Source organism: Bufo bufo, chromosome 7, assembly GCF_905171765.1.
Source record: "Bufo bufo chromosome 7, aBufBuf1.1, whole genome shotgun sequence".
Classification (NCBI taxonomy): Eukaryota; Metazoa; Chordata; class Amphibia; order Anura; family Bufonidae; genus Bufo; species Bufo bufo.
The window spans coordinates 44,496,334-44,514,328 of NC_053395.1; the positions used below are offsets into that span (position 1 = coordinate 44,496,334).

General features: G+C 44.6%; 1 protein-coding gene across 1 annotated transcript in view; it reads left to right on the plus strand.

Moving 5' to 3' along the window:
* Nucleotides 1-504: 504 nt before the first annotated feature.
* Nucleotides 505-17,995, plus strand: part of ACSM3 (acyl-CoA synthetase medium chain family member 3) — a 58,789-nt gene continuing 41,298 nt past the window's right edge. The window contains exon 1 of the mRNA XM_040439865.1: nucleotides 505-623. Within this exon, the coding sequence (XP_040295799.1) occupies nucleotides 537-623 (87 nt within the window). The 5' untranslated portion in view covers nucleotides 505-536. The remainder of the gene's footprint in view (nucleotides 624-17,995) is intronic.

A 17,995-nucleotide genomic window follows, 5' to 3' on the forward strand; every position in this document is an offset into this window, starting at 1 on the left:
TGATTGCTCCTCTTAAGTGCAGAGCAGAGAGAAATGGCTTAGCTAACTGAGAGGCCTTGGTCACTACTGTTTCACCTTATGGAGAGCACCCATTCCACATGTAGAGTACTGTAGGCCAGGCAATGCTTCTCTGGATTTCTGGGGAAAATAATTGCAAATTAGCATATCTTATATCTGGTAGCATCAGAGCGGCTTTGCTTTCTTTTCCTAATGAATGAAAACAAATTTGCTTGTCTTTTGCATCTGCATGTTCTTCGACCAAAATCTGAATATTTTGGAAAATTCGGGACAAATTGCAAATCGATTGGCCCATCTCTATGTTGCTCCTTTTGATAATCCAGAATATTTTATAATCCAGGTTCCCTAATTACTTATTAGGAAATTGCTATAGTGCTGTTCTTATGTATATATACCGGTTATTTGCAAGATATGACAAGAAATGCACTCATTCAGCTTTCCAGCAGAAGAATAGTTAATAGTAACTAATGAGTGCCTCCTCCACCAGTTGTAGCCTATCTCTCCAGGCCTTCCGCTCTATGACATTCCTCAAACGTTTATGTAAAACCAGAATAGGGAAGTGGGATCTGACATCTGTAGGTTCAGAGACTTTCACACGACAGACTGTAAGTATTACTGATGTATACGGGATCCTCATGCCACTAACCTCTGACACTGCACAACCCTAATGTGCAGTAGCAGGTGGGGACGAATACCAATATATCGCCTAGGAATTACATTGCTGCATTTTCTAGGGCTTCTGTTTACAAAAGCGCATTGATTGCTTAGGAGATCACTTAAAGGGATAGCACATTCTGGATATTATTCATTGTGTAATGAAAGAAGAAAATACAATACTTTCTCCATCAGTTCCTCACAGTTTCCCGAGGAGCTGCACTGTGCTTGGCTGGAGATCTGTGTCTGGTCATCTAGGGCCTTTGAAGCTGCCTTCTAGCCAGTCACACCTTATCAACCCGAAATAAGACAGCACTGGCATCATAAAATAGAGTTATGATCTAATTCGCTATACTTAGATCCTCCACGGTGACATGGACATAGTGGATGGCTAAAAAAAGGTATACAAATAAACGGGGCTGGGTGTCAGTTCTTAGGGCTCACCGAAGTAGTGAAGATTTGTCCTGGTTTTCTGCCTGTCCCGGCGTATGCCATTTACGTGAGTGTTAGGTTTCTGGTTTATTTATTTTTATTTTATGAAACTGTTGTGCATTGTATTACTGTCTTTTGTTACACCTTTTTGTATGTATATATATATATGTTGGTAAGGCTGATTAGTCACCCTTTATTTGTGGGAGGGGTGGAGGCTCTTCATATAGGAGCCACAGCCGCACAGCTGCCGCTGGGTGTCATTAGCAAACTCGCTTCTCTGGTGGTAGGATTCTTTCTTTGCAGCATGGAGCTTGTTATTTTGCTCTCTGCTACCGTAGCATGCACGCGCCATACTACGTAAGTAGGTTGGGCCGGGGCCATCTCTCCTGGCCGGTCAGAACCGTCTTTGCTAGCGAACGGGAGGCTTCAGAATCTGCTACCTCAGGTTTGTTCGTTGGGGCTAAATACTTCTATTTCTTTTCTACTTTGTTTGTTGGTAATAGGAGTTAGTTCCTATAAATCTTACAAGTTTTACTTCGCTTTGTTCGTCTCGTATGAAAAGTTACTTCAGCCGGTTTGCTGTAAAGGAAGAGTTACCCGGGCTGCACGTGACGTCATGTTTGGAGATCGGACGCAGCGTTTATTATTTAGGCCTTTTTTGCTGTAGCTGTTCCTTGCCACGTGTCTCCCCCCTCCCCCCGCTACCACCATCCTTAGACTTCACGTATTTCACTGCTCCATGTACTTAAAAACCCTGCCGCTCAGGAATGCATGCAGGGAGGGAAAAACTCCCTCTTATTGAACTTATGAAAAAAGTTTGGGCAAAAGTGAAGCAGCTAAGAGGTGTAGGTGGTATTAGTGAACTTTCCCCTATTGGAAAGAACCACTTGTTGCCAGAACTATTTGCCATACCAGGACTTAGGAACTGGGAAACTTATGGAGTGACGAGAATTGGCCAATTAATTAAGGACAAGATATGTAAGTCATTTCAAAACCTGCAGCAGGAATTTAATATCCCTAGGGAGTGGTTCTATAAATATCTTCAAATAAGGCATGCCCTTGAGGTCACGTTGCGGAAAGGATGTGAGATAGCTCAAATGGAGGTCGTCCATAAGCTTGTTCTTCTGACAGGTGGGGGAAAAAGAGGGTTAATATCACAGGTGTACGCTCTTTTACTGGAAAAATTCTTAGAGGGGTATCCGCTTTCAAGAATGAAAAAATGGAGGCTGACGTGGGAGATATGTCTAAGGATAAGTGGGAAGATATATTGGAAGGAGTCCCCAAGGTGTCCTTGAGCGAACAGGGCAAACTGTCCCAACTATTTATCATACATAGAGTGTACAAAACACCGGTGTTCCTGAAAAAGATAGGAGTGAGAAGTGATGACAAATGTCCAAAGTGTATGGAAGATGGTGCAGACTTGTTGCATATGCTGTGGTCTTGTCCAGTAATTGGTAATTATTGGGAGGATGTTAGGAATATGATTAATAGCAAACTGACATTGAAAATTCAAAAAGATCCTAAGGTGTGTATTCTGTGGTATGTGTCTGAGATTGGAGGGACTGAATCGGTTAAGGTTGCAGTGGCGAGGTTGATGTATGTGGCCAGGAAGCTGGTGGCTATGAGGTGGATCCAGGGAAGTCCGCCTACACTGAGTGAGTTTGAACGGAAAGTGCATGACATGCTGATACTTGAAAAAGGGGTGTATGTGAAGAGAGGGTGTCCTCAGAAGTTTGATAAAATGTGGAGTGAATGGTTATCTCATACTCACGTGGTTATATAGGCTCGTGACGGTCAAGACCAGTTTTTAGGGTAGGGGGGGTTAGGGCAGGGTGGGGGGGGGAGGGATGTTGGGGGGGTTAAGATAGTGGTAATTCTATGTCTAAAATATTTGTTTTAGCATGTGTACACGCAATGTATAGGTACTTGATAAAACTGTGTGTTGGTATCTCTATGATTACTGTTGTTCACTGATTCCACACGGTGGATAAAGCAAAGAAAGGAAAATACAACGTATTGTTTTATGTTTTACTATGTATTTATTGTTCAATAAAAACGATTTGATTTAAAAAAAAAAAAACCCTGCCGCACTTTCATGCTCTGTTGTTATCATGAGCGGCATTAAGGCTACTTTCACACTTGCGTTCGGGGTTCCGCTTGTGAGTTCCGTTTGAAGGCTCTCACAAGCGGCCCCGAACGGATCCGTACAGCCCCAATGCATTCTGAGTGGATGCGGATCCGCTCAGAATGCATCAGTTTGGCACCGTTTGGCCTCCGTTCCGCTCAGCAGGCGGACACCCGAACGCAGCTTGCAGCGTTTTCGTGTCCGCCTGGCCGTGCGGAGCCAAACGGATCCGTCCAGACTTACAATGCAAGTCAATGGGGACGGATCCGTTTGACGTTGACACAATATGGTGCAATTGCAAACGGATCTGTCCCCCATTGACTTTCAATGTAAAGTCAGGAATCCCTATTAATATACCATTGGATCGGAGTTTTCTTCAATCCGATGGTATATTGTATCATGTACACAGTTGTCACTCATTGGTGGCCAGTGCGGCCAGCCCCCCTTCCCTCCCCCCTGTTTTTAACTCATTGGTGGCCAGTGCGGCCGGCCCCCCCTCCCCCCCCCTTTTTTAACTCATTGGTGGCCAGTGCGGCCGCCCCCCCCCCCTGTTTTTAACTCATTGGTGGCCAGTGCGGACGGCCCCCCCTCCCTCCCCCCCTGTTTTTAACTCATTGGTGGCCAGTGCGGCCTCCCCTCTCCCCCCCCCCTCCTAATTAAAATGACCGACCCCCCATCATTGGTGGCAGCGGAGAGTTCCAATCGTAGTCCCAGTTTAATCGCTGGGACTCTGATCGGTAACCATGGCAACCAGGACGCTACTGTATTCCTGGCTGCCATGGTTACTTAGCAATTTTAGAAGCATACTTACCTGCGATGTCTGTGAACGGCCCGGCGCTCCTCCTACTGGTAAGTGAAAGGTCTGTGCGGCGCATTGCTTATAGCACAGACCTTTCACTTACCAGTAGGAGGAGCGCCCGGCCGGTTACAGACATCGCAGGTAAGTATAATGCTTCTATTGCTAAGTAACCATGGCAGCCAGGAATGCAGTAGCGTCCTGGTTGCCATGGTTACCGATCGGAGTCCCAGCGATTAAACTGGGACTACGATCGGAACTCTCCGCTGCCACCAATGATGGGGGGTCGGTCATTTTAATTAGGGGGGGAGGGGGGGCCGGCGCACTGGCCACCAATGAGTTAAAAACAGGGGGAGGGAGGGGGATCCGGCCGCACTGGCCACCAAAGAGTTAAATATAAGGGAGGGGGGGCCGGCCGCACTGGCCACCAATGAGTTAAAAACAGGGAGGGAGGGGGGGGCAGCCGCACTGGCCACCAATGAGTTAAAAACGGGTGGGAGGGAGGGGGGGCTGGCCGCACTGGTCACCAATGAGTTAAAAACAGGGGAGGGAGGGAGGGGGGGCTGGCCGCACTGGCCACCAATGAGTTAAAAACAGGGGGGGGGCGGCCGCACTGGCCACCAATGAGTTAAATATAGGGGAGGGGGGGCCGCACTGGCCACCAATGAGTTAAATACAGGGAAGGGGGGGGGGGTCTGCCCCCTGCTGCCTGGCAGCACCTGCCAGGCAGCAGTCATGTACACAGTTCTTTTAGTATATTCTAATTTGAAGCGTCCCCATCACCATGGGAAAGCCTCTGTGTTAGAATTTACTGTCGGATCTGAGTTTTCACGAAGTGAAAAATCAGATCTGAAAAAAACAGTTATGCAGACGGATCCGTTCTGAACGGATGCAAGCGTTTGCATTATAGGAGCGGATCCGTCTGTACAGACACCAGACGGATCCGCTCCGAACGCAAGTGTGAAAGTAGCCTTACACTTTTGGCTTTTATTTCATGTCTTATGCTGCATCCGCACGTCCTTACTGTCCAGCACTTTTCTACTCTTGGTTCGTAGTCACTTAGATTGGTCTCACATTCAAGCTGCGTTCACCTGTTGGCTGTTACATCTCATTTCGTACCCAGCCGACAGCCGGATCCGTATTACATGCCTGTTATTACATGTTGTATACTTGGCTTACAGCCATAGCTGCTACTGTTACTCCGTTTTTATGCTCTGGACGCACCACCCTGGTGTTCCCACCTTGCTCCACTCACAACCAGAGCTGCGTTCATGCGTCGACTGGTATACCATGTTTGCTCTGCTCACTGTGAGAGCTGTGTTTACACGTCCGCTGTCACAACATGTTCATACTAGGCTTGTTTCAGAGCTGCATTCATGTTCACTGTTACATCATGTTTATGCTCCACTCACATTTAGAGCTGCTATTCTTCCAATTTCATTCTCGGCCACACCCAGAGGTGCATTCACACTACGCTGTCAAATCATTTTTGCACTCCACCCACGACCAGAGTTGCATTCATACGTCTATTGGTACATCTTTTTTCCTCTACTCGCACCCAGAGCTGCGTTCACACGTCCTATGCTACTACAGGTTCTTTCCAGGCCCATTTCAAGAACTGCATTCATGTCACTGTTACAACCAGAGCTGCTGTTATACCAAATTTCATGCTCTGCTTATACCCAGAGTTGTGTTCACACTTCTACTGCTACACCAGGTCGTATACTCCACTCACCAAAGCCGCTTTCCATGTCTGCTGTCACATCAAGTTAATATTCCGTTCACATCCAAAGCTGCGTCCGCATGTCTGCTTTTATATCTTGTCCTATACTCTATTCACTACTAGAGCTGCGTTCACGTGTCTGCTTTCGCATCACGTTCAATACTCTGCTCACTTTCAGATTGCATTTATACGTCTGCTTTATACCATGCTTTTCATGCGCTACCCATACTCAGAGCTGCGCCCATACCATGTTTTTTAGGTACCACTCACATCCAAAACTCCATTCACCCATTTGTTGTTACATCATGTGTTGTACTCTGCTTCCACTCAAAGCTGCATTCTCCTGTGCATTGCTACATCATGGTTTTACTCAATAATCTCACCGGGGCAGTCTGCACCCACCGCTCTAGTACCTCTCCCGACAAACATAACTGCGTTCTTTTCAGGCTTACGTTCCTTTCCTCGGTGGTCTGTTACATTCCATAGGCCTACTTTTCTGTTTAATCCTGGTTCATGATCACTCAGACTGGTCTGCTTTTACTTCTGGTTAGTTTTCACTCAGATTGGTCTCCTGCCCCAGTTCACCAAACAGCTCCTCAGCGGAGGTCAGTGGGCCAAAAGGAGTAAGTTTCCTGCTATGTTTTCACAAGCTGTTCATTTGTTTGTCACGATAAGAGACTTCTCTTAGCGAACTTGCAATGCCTCAGGCTCTTGTTTTTCTCCCATCTCTGTTTCAATTTCATGTTTACGTTTTATGGTTTGCGGTGGTTAGTGTTTTATGCATGCACGTGCTTCGGATTACTAATGTCTATATTTTCAATGCCTGTTGGCAGTTATGTTCCTTAGGCCACCTTCTAGCCAATCCAATCATTCAAGTCGCTGCATATCCCATCAGGTCCGGCTTACGTTTTAATTACTTATCGTCACCACAACGTCATCCCTCTGGCTTCGGGGGCCCTATGACTGATCCGGCCTCATGACTCCGGGGGCCCCATGACCGTTTTTCATGTTTTGGTTAGGGGTGCGACATGGTTGTAGGCTAGTTAGTGTCCCAGGTTTGCTGTTGGAGAGGGTCATGGTCATGCGAGTCCCCAAGGCATTCTGGTGCTGCATAAATGGTTTATTTAAAAAAAAAATCTTAAGAGGCTTGCACTAGTGGCTCTTCGCTTATAGGGCCTCACGATTGGCACCGACACTTGTAGTTCGCACGGCCATCTGATACTTTTTTCCGCCATAAGAGTCTCGCACGCATGGCTCCTCCCCTAAGAGACTCGCACGAGTGGCTGTTCGATTATAGGACCTCACGACTGGCATCGTCATTCGTAGTTCCCACGGTCATCTGACGCATGGCTCCCGCCATAAGAGGCTCGCACGCATGGCTCCCGCCATAAGAGGCTCGCACGCATGGCTCCCGCCATAAGAGGCTCGCACGCATGGCTCCCGCCATAAGAGGCTCGCACGCATGGCTCTTGGCTTAGAGGATTTCACAATTGTCATCGACATTGGTAGGTCATACGGCCATCTGATACTATTTTCCATGGCACACCTTTCAGAAGTTTTCTTTTGTTCATTTATATTTTACAGATTAGTACTTGCGGTTCATTTCATTAAGAAGCTTTACCCCCATGTCTTTGTCTTTCTAGGTTATCGAGTCCCGGTTGATTACTAAATCCGTTGGGTTAAGCCCCAATCTTTTCCCCAGCCGTCCTTAATTCTAAGGTTCGCATCCCGGTGGCTGCCCAGCTCCATGGGCCCCTGGTGGTTGCTTTGGCACCATGGCTTCAGGGGTCTGACCAATGGTTGTCTGTCCACCTGTGCAGCTTTGCTTTTGGTTTTGAATGACTCGCATCTTTACCTGCTTGCCAGCCTATGTTATTTAGGTTTCATTTTAGTTAATGTCCGTTATTATCTCCATTTTCTGTCACATTTCCCTTCGTCTTTTCAGGTCATGCAGTTGAACTCATGTTAGGGGTCACCTTCCACGTTAGGGGTCACCTTCCATGTTATTCAGGCCACGTAGTTTATCTTAGGTATCGCCTGCCACATCGGTCAGGCTCATGGTTTGATTTCACCTGCACCTTATTCAGGTCACTTATTATAGTTATAATTCTTGAAAAAAATAAAATGAAATAAACTCGGCCCCATGGCTTCGGGGGCCCGATGACGGCTTCGGCCCAATGGCTTCGGGGGCCCGATGACGGCTTCGGCCCCATGGCTTCGGGGGCCCGATGACGGCTTCGGCCCCATGGCTTCCGGGGCCCGATGACGGCTTCGGCCCCATGGCTTCCGGGGCCCGATGACGGCTTCGGCCCCATGGCTTCGGGGGCCCGATGACTGTTTTCAGTCCTGCTGGGCTGATTGCCTGGTTGGTTGTCCATCTGTGCTGATTTGGCCCGTATGTATCGCATACATACCTGCTTCCCTAATTTCCTAATAATCCATGTTGATCACTCACTTTATGTTTTGACCGCAAACTGGTCCGGTTCGCCCTACAGCATCATTGTCATGTCTTACGCAGATATTTTCGTCTTGCTTTAATTGTTCATGCTTTCGTTCAGGTCCTGCCAGAGGAAGAACAAGTAGGGCAATTCCCTCTAGCATTTCAGTCTCTGATCGTAGTCGATCATATCTTGTCAACCAGGTCCCCGCGCAAAGTCTTTGCCTTTTTACTACGACCAGGAATTCATTTTCTCCCTACAACCACGTTGAATCGGGTTTTGGACAAAGTTCAGCATTTCCTCATGGTAGAAGATTCAGATAGTAGGTCGGTCTTCTCGTCTCAAGCGTTAAAACAATTCTCAGGGGGACACAGTAGAACAACGCGCAGACCACGGCTAGCAGATAGCTGTTGTCTGGGGAACTATTCAAGGATTCTCTTCCTATCCACATGGTTCTTTTTGGCCCTCATTCCTGCATAGTCTAGGCAATTAGGTTTCGGTCCCACGATCTCCTGAGGCTAGGGCATTGCCAGTACTCGCACTAGAACCAAAACTTTACAAGGTTCAGTTGGTTTTCATGATCCATTTCACAACGTATTCCCGGTCCTCCATTCCGCTTTGGGGCAGTATCCGCAATATTCAGCATCATGTCTCTGGCCTTGTCATCCACAAGAGGGGTTGTAGGTCTCCTTCTGGTCTTGCCTCATACACCTCGAATTTTCGCTCTAGATCTCTGACGCCTTGCAGTTGGCTTGGGGATTAGTTTGCACATGCCATTCGAGTTCCTTTTCTACCCTACTTGGCTTGGTTTTTGCCCACTTATAGGCCTACCCACGATCATGGCTTAGGGCACACAACAAGTCATTTAGTCAGGTTGGCTAAGACACGCCTAGCTGGATTAAGTTGTTCCTGTTGTTTCTCTCCCTAGGGTTCTTCGGATATCTCTTGGCCGTAGCCATGACCACAAGTTGGTAAGGCTGATTAGTCAGCCTGCATTTGTGGGAGGGGTGGAGGCTCTTCATATACGAGCCACAGCCTCACTCATAGGCGTGTGTTCTCAGGTGCCCCACCCTCCCTCCCTTATCTTCTCATTTCCACAGGGTATGCCCACTTATAGGCCTACCCACGATCAGGGCTTAGGGCACACAACAAGCCATTTAGTCAGGTCAGCTAAGACACGCCTAGCTGGGTTAAGTTGTTCCCGTTGTTTCTCTCTCTAGGGTTCTTCGGATATCTCTTGGCCGTAGCCATGACTACAAATATATATATATATACAGAAAAACACATATATACTGTAGGGATCTGTACTCACAGTAGATTTTCACAGAGACAGTGGTTTCAAAGTCCAAACTGTGCTTTATTTGGTCACTTCAGCATAACATTAGCATTCAAGTTATAGCGTCACTTGGTTAGGTAAAGTTATAGCACTAGCATAAAACAAAATAAATGCTTGCCCGTCTGGGCTCTACCTAATACACAGGTGGTTCCTGTCTCACCTATAGAGTCCTGTTCACACCAGGGAAGATCAGGCTTCACTTAGCCTCATGGTCAGCCAGTCACAAAGCTCTAACCACACAATTCAGCTCTCCAGGCTTCATTCCCCCAGACTGGCATTCTGAGGTCTGCTTTATTTTCCCAGTGATGATCCCAGCAGGCCTCACATGGGATCACCACGGGCTAGGGATAAAAACAGTAATAGAGGGGTGTTGTGGCAGGCTCAGCACTATGAAGTGGCATTAGAAGAATTCGATATCTCCAACTTTTTAGAAAAATTGGGGGTCTTGACGTTTGGCAGACGGGCCCAAATAATTTTGTACAAAATGATTTGCCAAGCGTCTCAAATTTATTAGCGTAGCATTAGCACCAGAATTCTTTCTATTATTTTGGCATTATTGTACTTTATTTGGTTTGCAGAGTGCTGTTGCATTGTATATATTTTTTTTGCCTCTAACTTTTTAGTCCAACCAGACTGTCTGTCACTCTGTAATTCTTCTAGTGCCGTTTTATGGACACAGTAGGTTTAACCCCTTCAACCCCGGGCCTGTTTTCATCTTCCTGCCCAGGCCATTTTTTGCAAATCTGACATGCTTCACTTTATGTGGTAATATCTTTGGAACACTTTTACTGATCCAAACCATTCTGAGATTTTTTTTTCTCGTGACACATTACACTTCATGATGGTCATAAATTTGATTTGTAAGAAAAGACCGGCACTCACTAAATCTTCTGAAAACTCGATGCTTTAATCGGTCACATATAGAGTTTCTGTGACGCGTTTCGGCTCACTGTATGAGCCTTTCTTAAACAGGTAATGGCATACAAACAAAGTAGCATACAGGATTTAAATAGACCGCCAAAGTGGAAATGACATCAGGTAACCATGGTGATGGACTAAACAAAAAAACAGAAAACCGTGAGGAAACAGCCCAACTGCAGCAGCATCAACAAATACAACAATAATATGGCATGTGAAGAATTCTCCAAAGGTGAAGACAATTTCAGGATGAGATGATGCCGTTGGGGGTTCATCACGTTTTCTGAAATAAAGAAAAGAAAAAGCAAGTAAATTAAATGACACTTACATAAATATTAAAAATAATAATGGAGCTTGGAAATTACAGGAAACTGTTGAGATCATACTCCCGGTTCAATCCCCTGGGTTCAAGTGTCTGCAGTTTGTGAATCCAATAGGCTTCACGTTTTTTTAACATTTTAATCCTGTCACCACCTCTGCGAGGTTGCGATACTTGTTCGATAATCTGAAAACGCAACTGTGAGACATTATGACTGCAGCGATCAAAGTGGTAGGGAACCGGTAAGAGCAGGTTCTTTTTACGTATAGTGGACTTGTGTTTTGAGAAGCGATCCTTCATCCGCATAGAGGTCTCTCCTATATAAGAGACCACACGGACATTTCAGTAAATACACCACGTAATTGCTGTTACATGTGAAAAATCCCTTAACAGGGAATTGCTTTCCTGTATGGGGATGTAAAAAATATTCGCCTGTGATTACGCTCGAGCAGTGTATACACCCCAAGCAGGGAAATGTGCCCTTTCTTGGTGTGGATAAGGTAAGTTGTCGTTTCTCAATCTGACTACTGCCCACATCAGCCCTTACCACCGTGTCGCGTATGTTTTTATTGCGTTTGTAACAGATTAAAGGAGGACTCTGAAATGCCTCCACAGAGGGGTATGCCCTGGATAAAATACTCCAATGTCGATATAAAATGAATCTACACTTGTTTACCCATGGGTGATATTTAGCGACAAATGGTATACGTGACTTTTTGTCCTCTTTTTGTCCCAAAGAAGTAGTTTTATTCCTCTCTCTATTGAGCAGTGAAGTGGGGTAGCCACGACTCTTAAATCTCTGACATTTCATTCAAACGATTTTCCTTAACCCCGGCACTAGAGACAATTCTGTGAACCCTCTGGAATTGGGAATGGGGCAGTCCTCCTTTAATCTGTTACAAACGCAATAAAAACATACGCGACATGGTAATAAGGGCTGATGTGGGCAGTAGTCAGATTGAGAAACGACAACTTACCTTATCCACACCAAGAAAGGGCACATTTCCCTGCTTGGGGTGTATACACTGCTCGAGCGTTATCAGAGGCGAATATTTTTTACATCCCCATACAGGAAAGCAATTCCCTGTTAAGGGATTTTTCACATGTAACAGCAATTACGTGGTGTATTTACTGAAATGTCCGTGTGGTCTCTTATATATAGGAGAGACCTCTATGCGGATGAAGGATCGCTTCTCAAAACACAAGTCCACTATACGTAAAAAGAACCTGCTCTTACCGGTTCCCTACCACTTTGATCGCTGCAGTCATAATGTCTCACAGTTGCGTTTTCAGATTATCGAACAAGTATCGCAACCTCGCAGAGGTGGTGACAGGATTAAAATGTTAAAAAAACGTGAAGCCTATTGGATTCACAAACTGCAGACACTTGAACCCAGGGGATTGAACCGGGAGTATGATCTCAACAGTTTCCTGTAATTTCCAAGCTCCATTATTATTTTTAATATTTATGTAAGTGTCATTTAATTTACTTGCTTTTTCTTTTCTTTATTTCAGAAAACGTGACGAACCCCCAACGGCATCATCTCATCCTGAAATTGTCTTCACCTTTGGAGAATTCTTCACATGCCATATTATTGTTGTATTTGTTGATGCTGCTGCAGTTGGGCTGTTTCCTCACGGTTTTCAGTTTTTTTGTTTAGTCCATCACCATGGTTACCTGATGTCCTTTCCACTTTGGCGGTCTATTTAAATCCTGTAGGCTACTTTGTATGCCATTACCTGTTTGAGAAAGGCTCATACAGTGAGCCGAAACGAGTCACAGAAATTCGATATGTGACCGATTAAAGCATCGAGTTTGCAGAAGATTTAGTGAGTGCCGGTCTTTTCTTACAATATACGTGAGATTGCTATCTCGGACACGTGCACCACGCTGTTTGAACGGAGTGCCGGCTGATCACTGCTTGAAGTCATAAATTTGAGTCAGTATATTTCTCCTTTATTTGTGAAAAAATCTCAAATTTTAGAAAAATTCCCAAATTTTCAAATTTCAATTTCTTAACTTTTTTAATAGATAGTCATACCTCATATAATAGTTATTACTTTACATTTCCAATATGTCTACTTCACGTTTGGATCATTTTGAAAATGACATTTTATTTTTTAGGGCTTAGAAGTTTAGAAGCAAATATTGAAATTTTTCAGAAAATTTCCAAAACCCACTTTTTAAGGACCAGTTCTGGTCTGAAGTCACTTTGTGAGGCTTACATAATAGAAATCACCCAAAAATGACCCAATTTTAGAAACTACACCCCTCAAGGTATACAAAACTGATTTTACAAACTTTTTAACCCTTTAGGTGTTCCACAAGAATTAATGGAAAATGGAGATGAAATTTCAGCATTTCACTTTTTTGGCAGATTTTACATTTTAATCAATTTTTTCCAGTAGCAAAGCAAGGGTTAACAGCCAAACAAAACTCAATATTTATTATCCTGATTCTGCGGTTTACAGAAACACCCCACATGTGATCGTAAACTGCTGTACAGGCACACGGCAGGGCACAGTAGGAAAGAAACGCCATATGGTTGTTGGAAGGCAGATTTAGCTGAACTGGTTTTTAGATGCCATGTCCTATTTGAAGCCCCCGTGATGCACCCCTACAGTAGAAACTCAAAGAAGTGACCACATTTTGGAAACAGGATAAGTGTGAGATCCTCACCTGTCTCGCACTCCGGTGTGACCAAAAAGGGTCCTCGTGGAGCTGCGGGACAGGTTACGTGTGTCTCCATTGATACACCAGCTCCGACCCCTTTGAGAACCGACGTGGGGATGCGTTTGCATATGCGCCGGAGGGGAAGACTGCATAGCTTTTGGGGACAGCTTTGCCGGGCTAGTGGCAGTACGCTGCGGCTGAGCTTGTCTCCGGTGCCTATTGCGGATTCCATTCCGGTGTTCATGTCGACGCACTCTCGCAGAGCCTGTCGTGCATCCGCATTTACGTTCGAAAACGGGTTCGCAAGGGGATACACGGTCACGCGAAGGGAATAGCACCTGGCCGCAAGTTCAAAGCAGATTAGGGAGCCGGCATTGGTTTAATTGACTAATGACCGACCAAAGCCTTGTACACAGGTGTAGGGCACGATCATGACCTATGGGGAGTGGACACTTGGCGCCCTGGGATTTGTTATCAGGCACATAAAAGTTGGCCTCCCAGGTCGGTCAGTGCCCACTATTATCCTTCCTTATCCTGGTGCAGGTCAGTACTGCTAGCTACTGACTGAAGTTTACTGGGACTCCGTCCATTCCAGTGGGACCCAGGACCCGGGACTTTCCGTGACGCATCCGTTTACCTGGCAAGTTGCACAGAGACTTATGCACGCATCGGGACTACTCCTGGCTTTCCTTTGTTTTTTGTTTGCCTGACGTTTGCCCAGTGAAGTTTACCTGGACTTTGTTTATTTTGTTAATAAACCCCTTTGACTTTATCCTCACTGGTCTGTTTCGTTGGTGCCTTGCATTACAATAAGGTGCCAGTTTTATTGGTACTATTTTGGGGTACATATGATTTTTAATTGCTCTATATTACGTTTTTTGTGAGGCAAGGTAACCAAAAAATTTATGTTTTGGCACCGTTTTTACTTTTAACAACATTCATCTGACAGGTTATATCAGGTGCTATTTTTATAGAGCAGGTTGTTACGGACGCAATGATATCAAATATGTCTACTTTCTATGATGTTTGTTTCAGTTTTACATAAAGCATTTTTGAAAACAAAAATTTGGTTTTTGTATCTTCATTTTATGAACGCCCTATTTTTTTTATATTTTTCTGTTGATCGTGCAGGGGCTCGTTTTTTGCCGGAAGAGTTGACGTTTTTATTGGTACCATTTTTGGGTACATATGATTTTTTGATTCATTATTACAAAATTGGTTGTTTTGGTGCAGTTTTTATTTATTTTTACAGCATTTATCTGAGGGATTAGGTCATGTGACTTTTTTATAGAGCAGATCGTTACGGCTGTGGCAATACCTAATATGCCTACTTTTTCTTATTTATTTAAGTTTTACACAATAATAGCATTTTTGAAATTGAAATAATGATAATTTTGTGTATCCATAGTCTGAGAGCCATAGCTTTTTTTATTTTTTGATCAATTTTCTTAGGTAAGGACTAATTTTTTGCGGGATGAGGTGACGGTTTGATTGGTACTATTTTGGGGGGTATATGCGTTTTTAATCGCTTGGTGTTGCAATTTTTGTGATGTAAGGTGACAAAAATGCCTTTTTTTTTTACAGTTTTTATTTAAAATTTCTTTACGGTGTTCACCTGAGGGGTTAGGTCATGTGATATTTATATAGAGCTGGTTGTTATGGACATGGCGATACCTATTATGTATACTTCTTTGTATTTATTTCACTTTAGCACAATAATAGCAGTTTTGAAGCAAAAAATTATTATATTTTAGTGTCTCCATTGTCTGAGAGTGATAGCTTTTTTATTTTTTGACCGATTCTTTTAGGTAGGGTCTCATTTTTTGCGGGATGAGGTGACGGTTTGATTGGTACTATTTTTGGGGGGCATATGCCTTTTTGATCACTTGCTATTGCAATTTTTGTGATGTAATGTGACAAATTGCTTTTTTTTACACCGTTTTTTTTTTTTTTACGGTGTTCACCTGAGGGGTTAGGTCATGTGATATTTTTATAGAGCTGGTTGTTTAGGACATGGCGATACATAAAAAAAATATGTATATATATTAGGTATTTCACTTTAGCAGAATAATAGCAGTAATGATGTTTTAGTGTCTCCATGTTCTGAGAGCTATAGTTTTTTTTATTTTTTGGGCGGTAGTCTTAGCTAGGGGCTCATTTTTTGCTGGATGAGGTGACGGTTTTATTGATACCATATTGTGGGACATATGCCTTTTTGATCCCTTGGTGTTGCACTTTTTATGATGTAAGGGGACACAAATGGCTTTTTTTTACACCGTTTTTATTTTTTATGGTGTTTATCGGACAGGGTGGATCATGTGATAAATTTAGAGAGCCGGTCATTACGGACGCGGTGATACCTAATATGTGTGTGGGGGAGGTTCTGTTTTTTATTATTATAAAATAAGGGGAAAGGGGCATTTTTTTTTTCTTTTTTTACTTTATTAATTTTATTACTTTATTTTATTAAAAACACATTTTATTTTTTTCTTTTTATTTTTTTCTTTACTTTATTTCTGATCACTTTTGGGGGTCTGATCCACTCTGCAATGCATTACAATACATCTGTATTGTAATGCATTGCCTGTTTGTGTACTACAGTGAGTCATACACAAACAGGTTGCCTAGGAGACGCAGCCTGAGGCTGGATCTCCTCGGCACCCATAGAGGGCAGGTCCCGATGCCGTGAAAGGCATTGGGCAGCCTCTGCACAGCATCGGGCTGCCTTCTGACACATCGAGTCCCCGCCACAGCAGTGCGGATACTTAATGCGGTCCCTCACCCGACACAAACCCCTTCTATGTCGCGGTCAGCGCGGACCACGGCATAGAAGGGGTTAATCCGCCTGCATCAGCTTTTACAGTGATACCAGGGACTGCCGGGCCCCTGCATTGATTGCGCACCGCTCCGGTACCCGCCCGATCACCATGACGTACTATTACGTCAAATTGTGGGAACGCAGTGGCTTTCATGACGTAGTAGTACGTCATGTGTCGGGAAGGGGTTAAAGAGCACACTAAATGCTTGAAATAACTTATTTTGTTAACTTCAACTTTTCTTCATATATAACACTGCAACCTCCGCAGCAGATAGTCCATGTACGAACACGCGTTGCATAAAGACTCACAAAATGGCGGTATGCACAAGATGGTGGTTTAGCTGTTCAATCTTGTCATTCAACGTAAAATGGTGGATATATTTCTCTCTTCAGTATCTGTACTCTCACTTTAAGTTATTTAAAGAGGACCTTTCACCAAAAAAAAAAAAGTAAACTAACAACACTACCTTATGCTGCTGCTGCCAGTGATGCCCAGACACGTTTTCTTATTTATAATGGACCCCCCGTTCGTCCGCTTTGCCCCCCGTTATGTGCTGCCAGCGCATCCAATCGCAGCGCTCGGCTCTTAGCAAGGGAGACGGAGCTCAAGTTCTCGCGAGAACTTGAGCTTGCAGAGTTCCGGAGCCGGCGCCGTCTCGGAGTCCCCAGGGACTCCGAGACGAGCCGAGCGCTGCGATTGGATGCGCTGGCAGCAAGGGAGACAGAAGACCGCCTACCATACCTAGGGAATCGACGCCTACTATAACTTAGGCGCCTCATTTGCATATTCGGCGCCAAACATAACGGGGGGCAAAGCGGACGAACGGGGGGTCCATTATAAATAAGAAAACGTGTCTGGGCATCACTGGCAGCAGCAGCATAAGGTAGTGTTGTTAGTTTACTTTTTTTTTTTGGTGAAAGGTCCTCTTTAAGCACTTTATGATCTCTCTGAGAGGTATATCTGAGATTTGCTATTGGTTTGTTTGTATGCAATTATTTGATGATTGATTGCTTTTGTGGCTCAGTATGATCTGGTATGAGCGGTTCGTATTTGTATGGTGGAACTGTGAACAAACACATAACTGGTTCAGTATACAGTTCTAATCACTACATTAACAATAGGAACATTATATGACTGTTCTAAATATAAATTTTGGCCTCTTGTTCCCATAAAACACAGCTCTTAGTGGAGTGAATGTCTGTTCAGCTCCTCTCCTCTGGTGGTGAATAATGATTCCAACTAGGGGATTTCCCACACAGGCTGAGTGTAAGACTGGCTGTGATTGGTCAAGACTCCTGTAACTCAGTAACAACAGTTTAAAGGGCTTCTGTCAGCCCACTAAACCGTTTTTTTTTTTTTTTGCTTAATAATAACCCCTACACTGCGATTTATCCATACATAAGTAAAATAAGAATTTTGGTTCAGTAGAATTTGCTAAAACCCTATTTTTATAATATGTAAATTACCTTGCTACCAGCAAGTAGGGCGGCTACTTGCTGGTAGCAGCCGCATCCTCCGATGGTAATGACGCCCCCTCTGCTTGTTGATTGACAGGGCCAGCGGACGGGATCTTTCTCCGCTGGCCCTGCCTGTTTTCATTCAATATCTGGCGCCTGCGCCGCGGCCGTACCTATCTTCAATCGGCGCAGGCGCACTGAGAGGCGGCCACTCACTCGGCCGCTTCATCCTCAATGCGCCTGCGCCGGGTGTAGATGTGACGTCATCGGCGCAGGCGCATTGAGG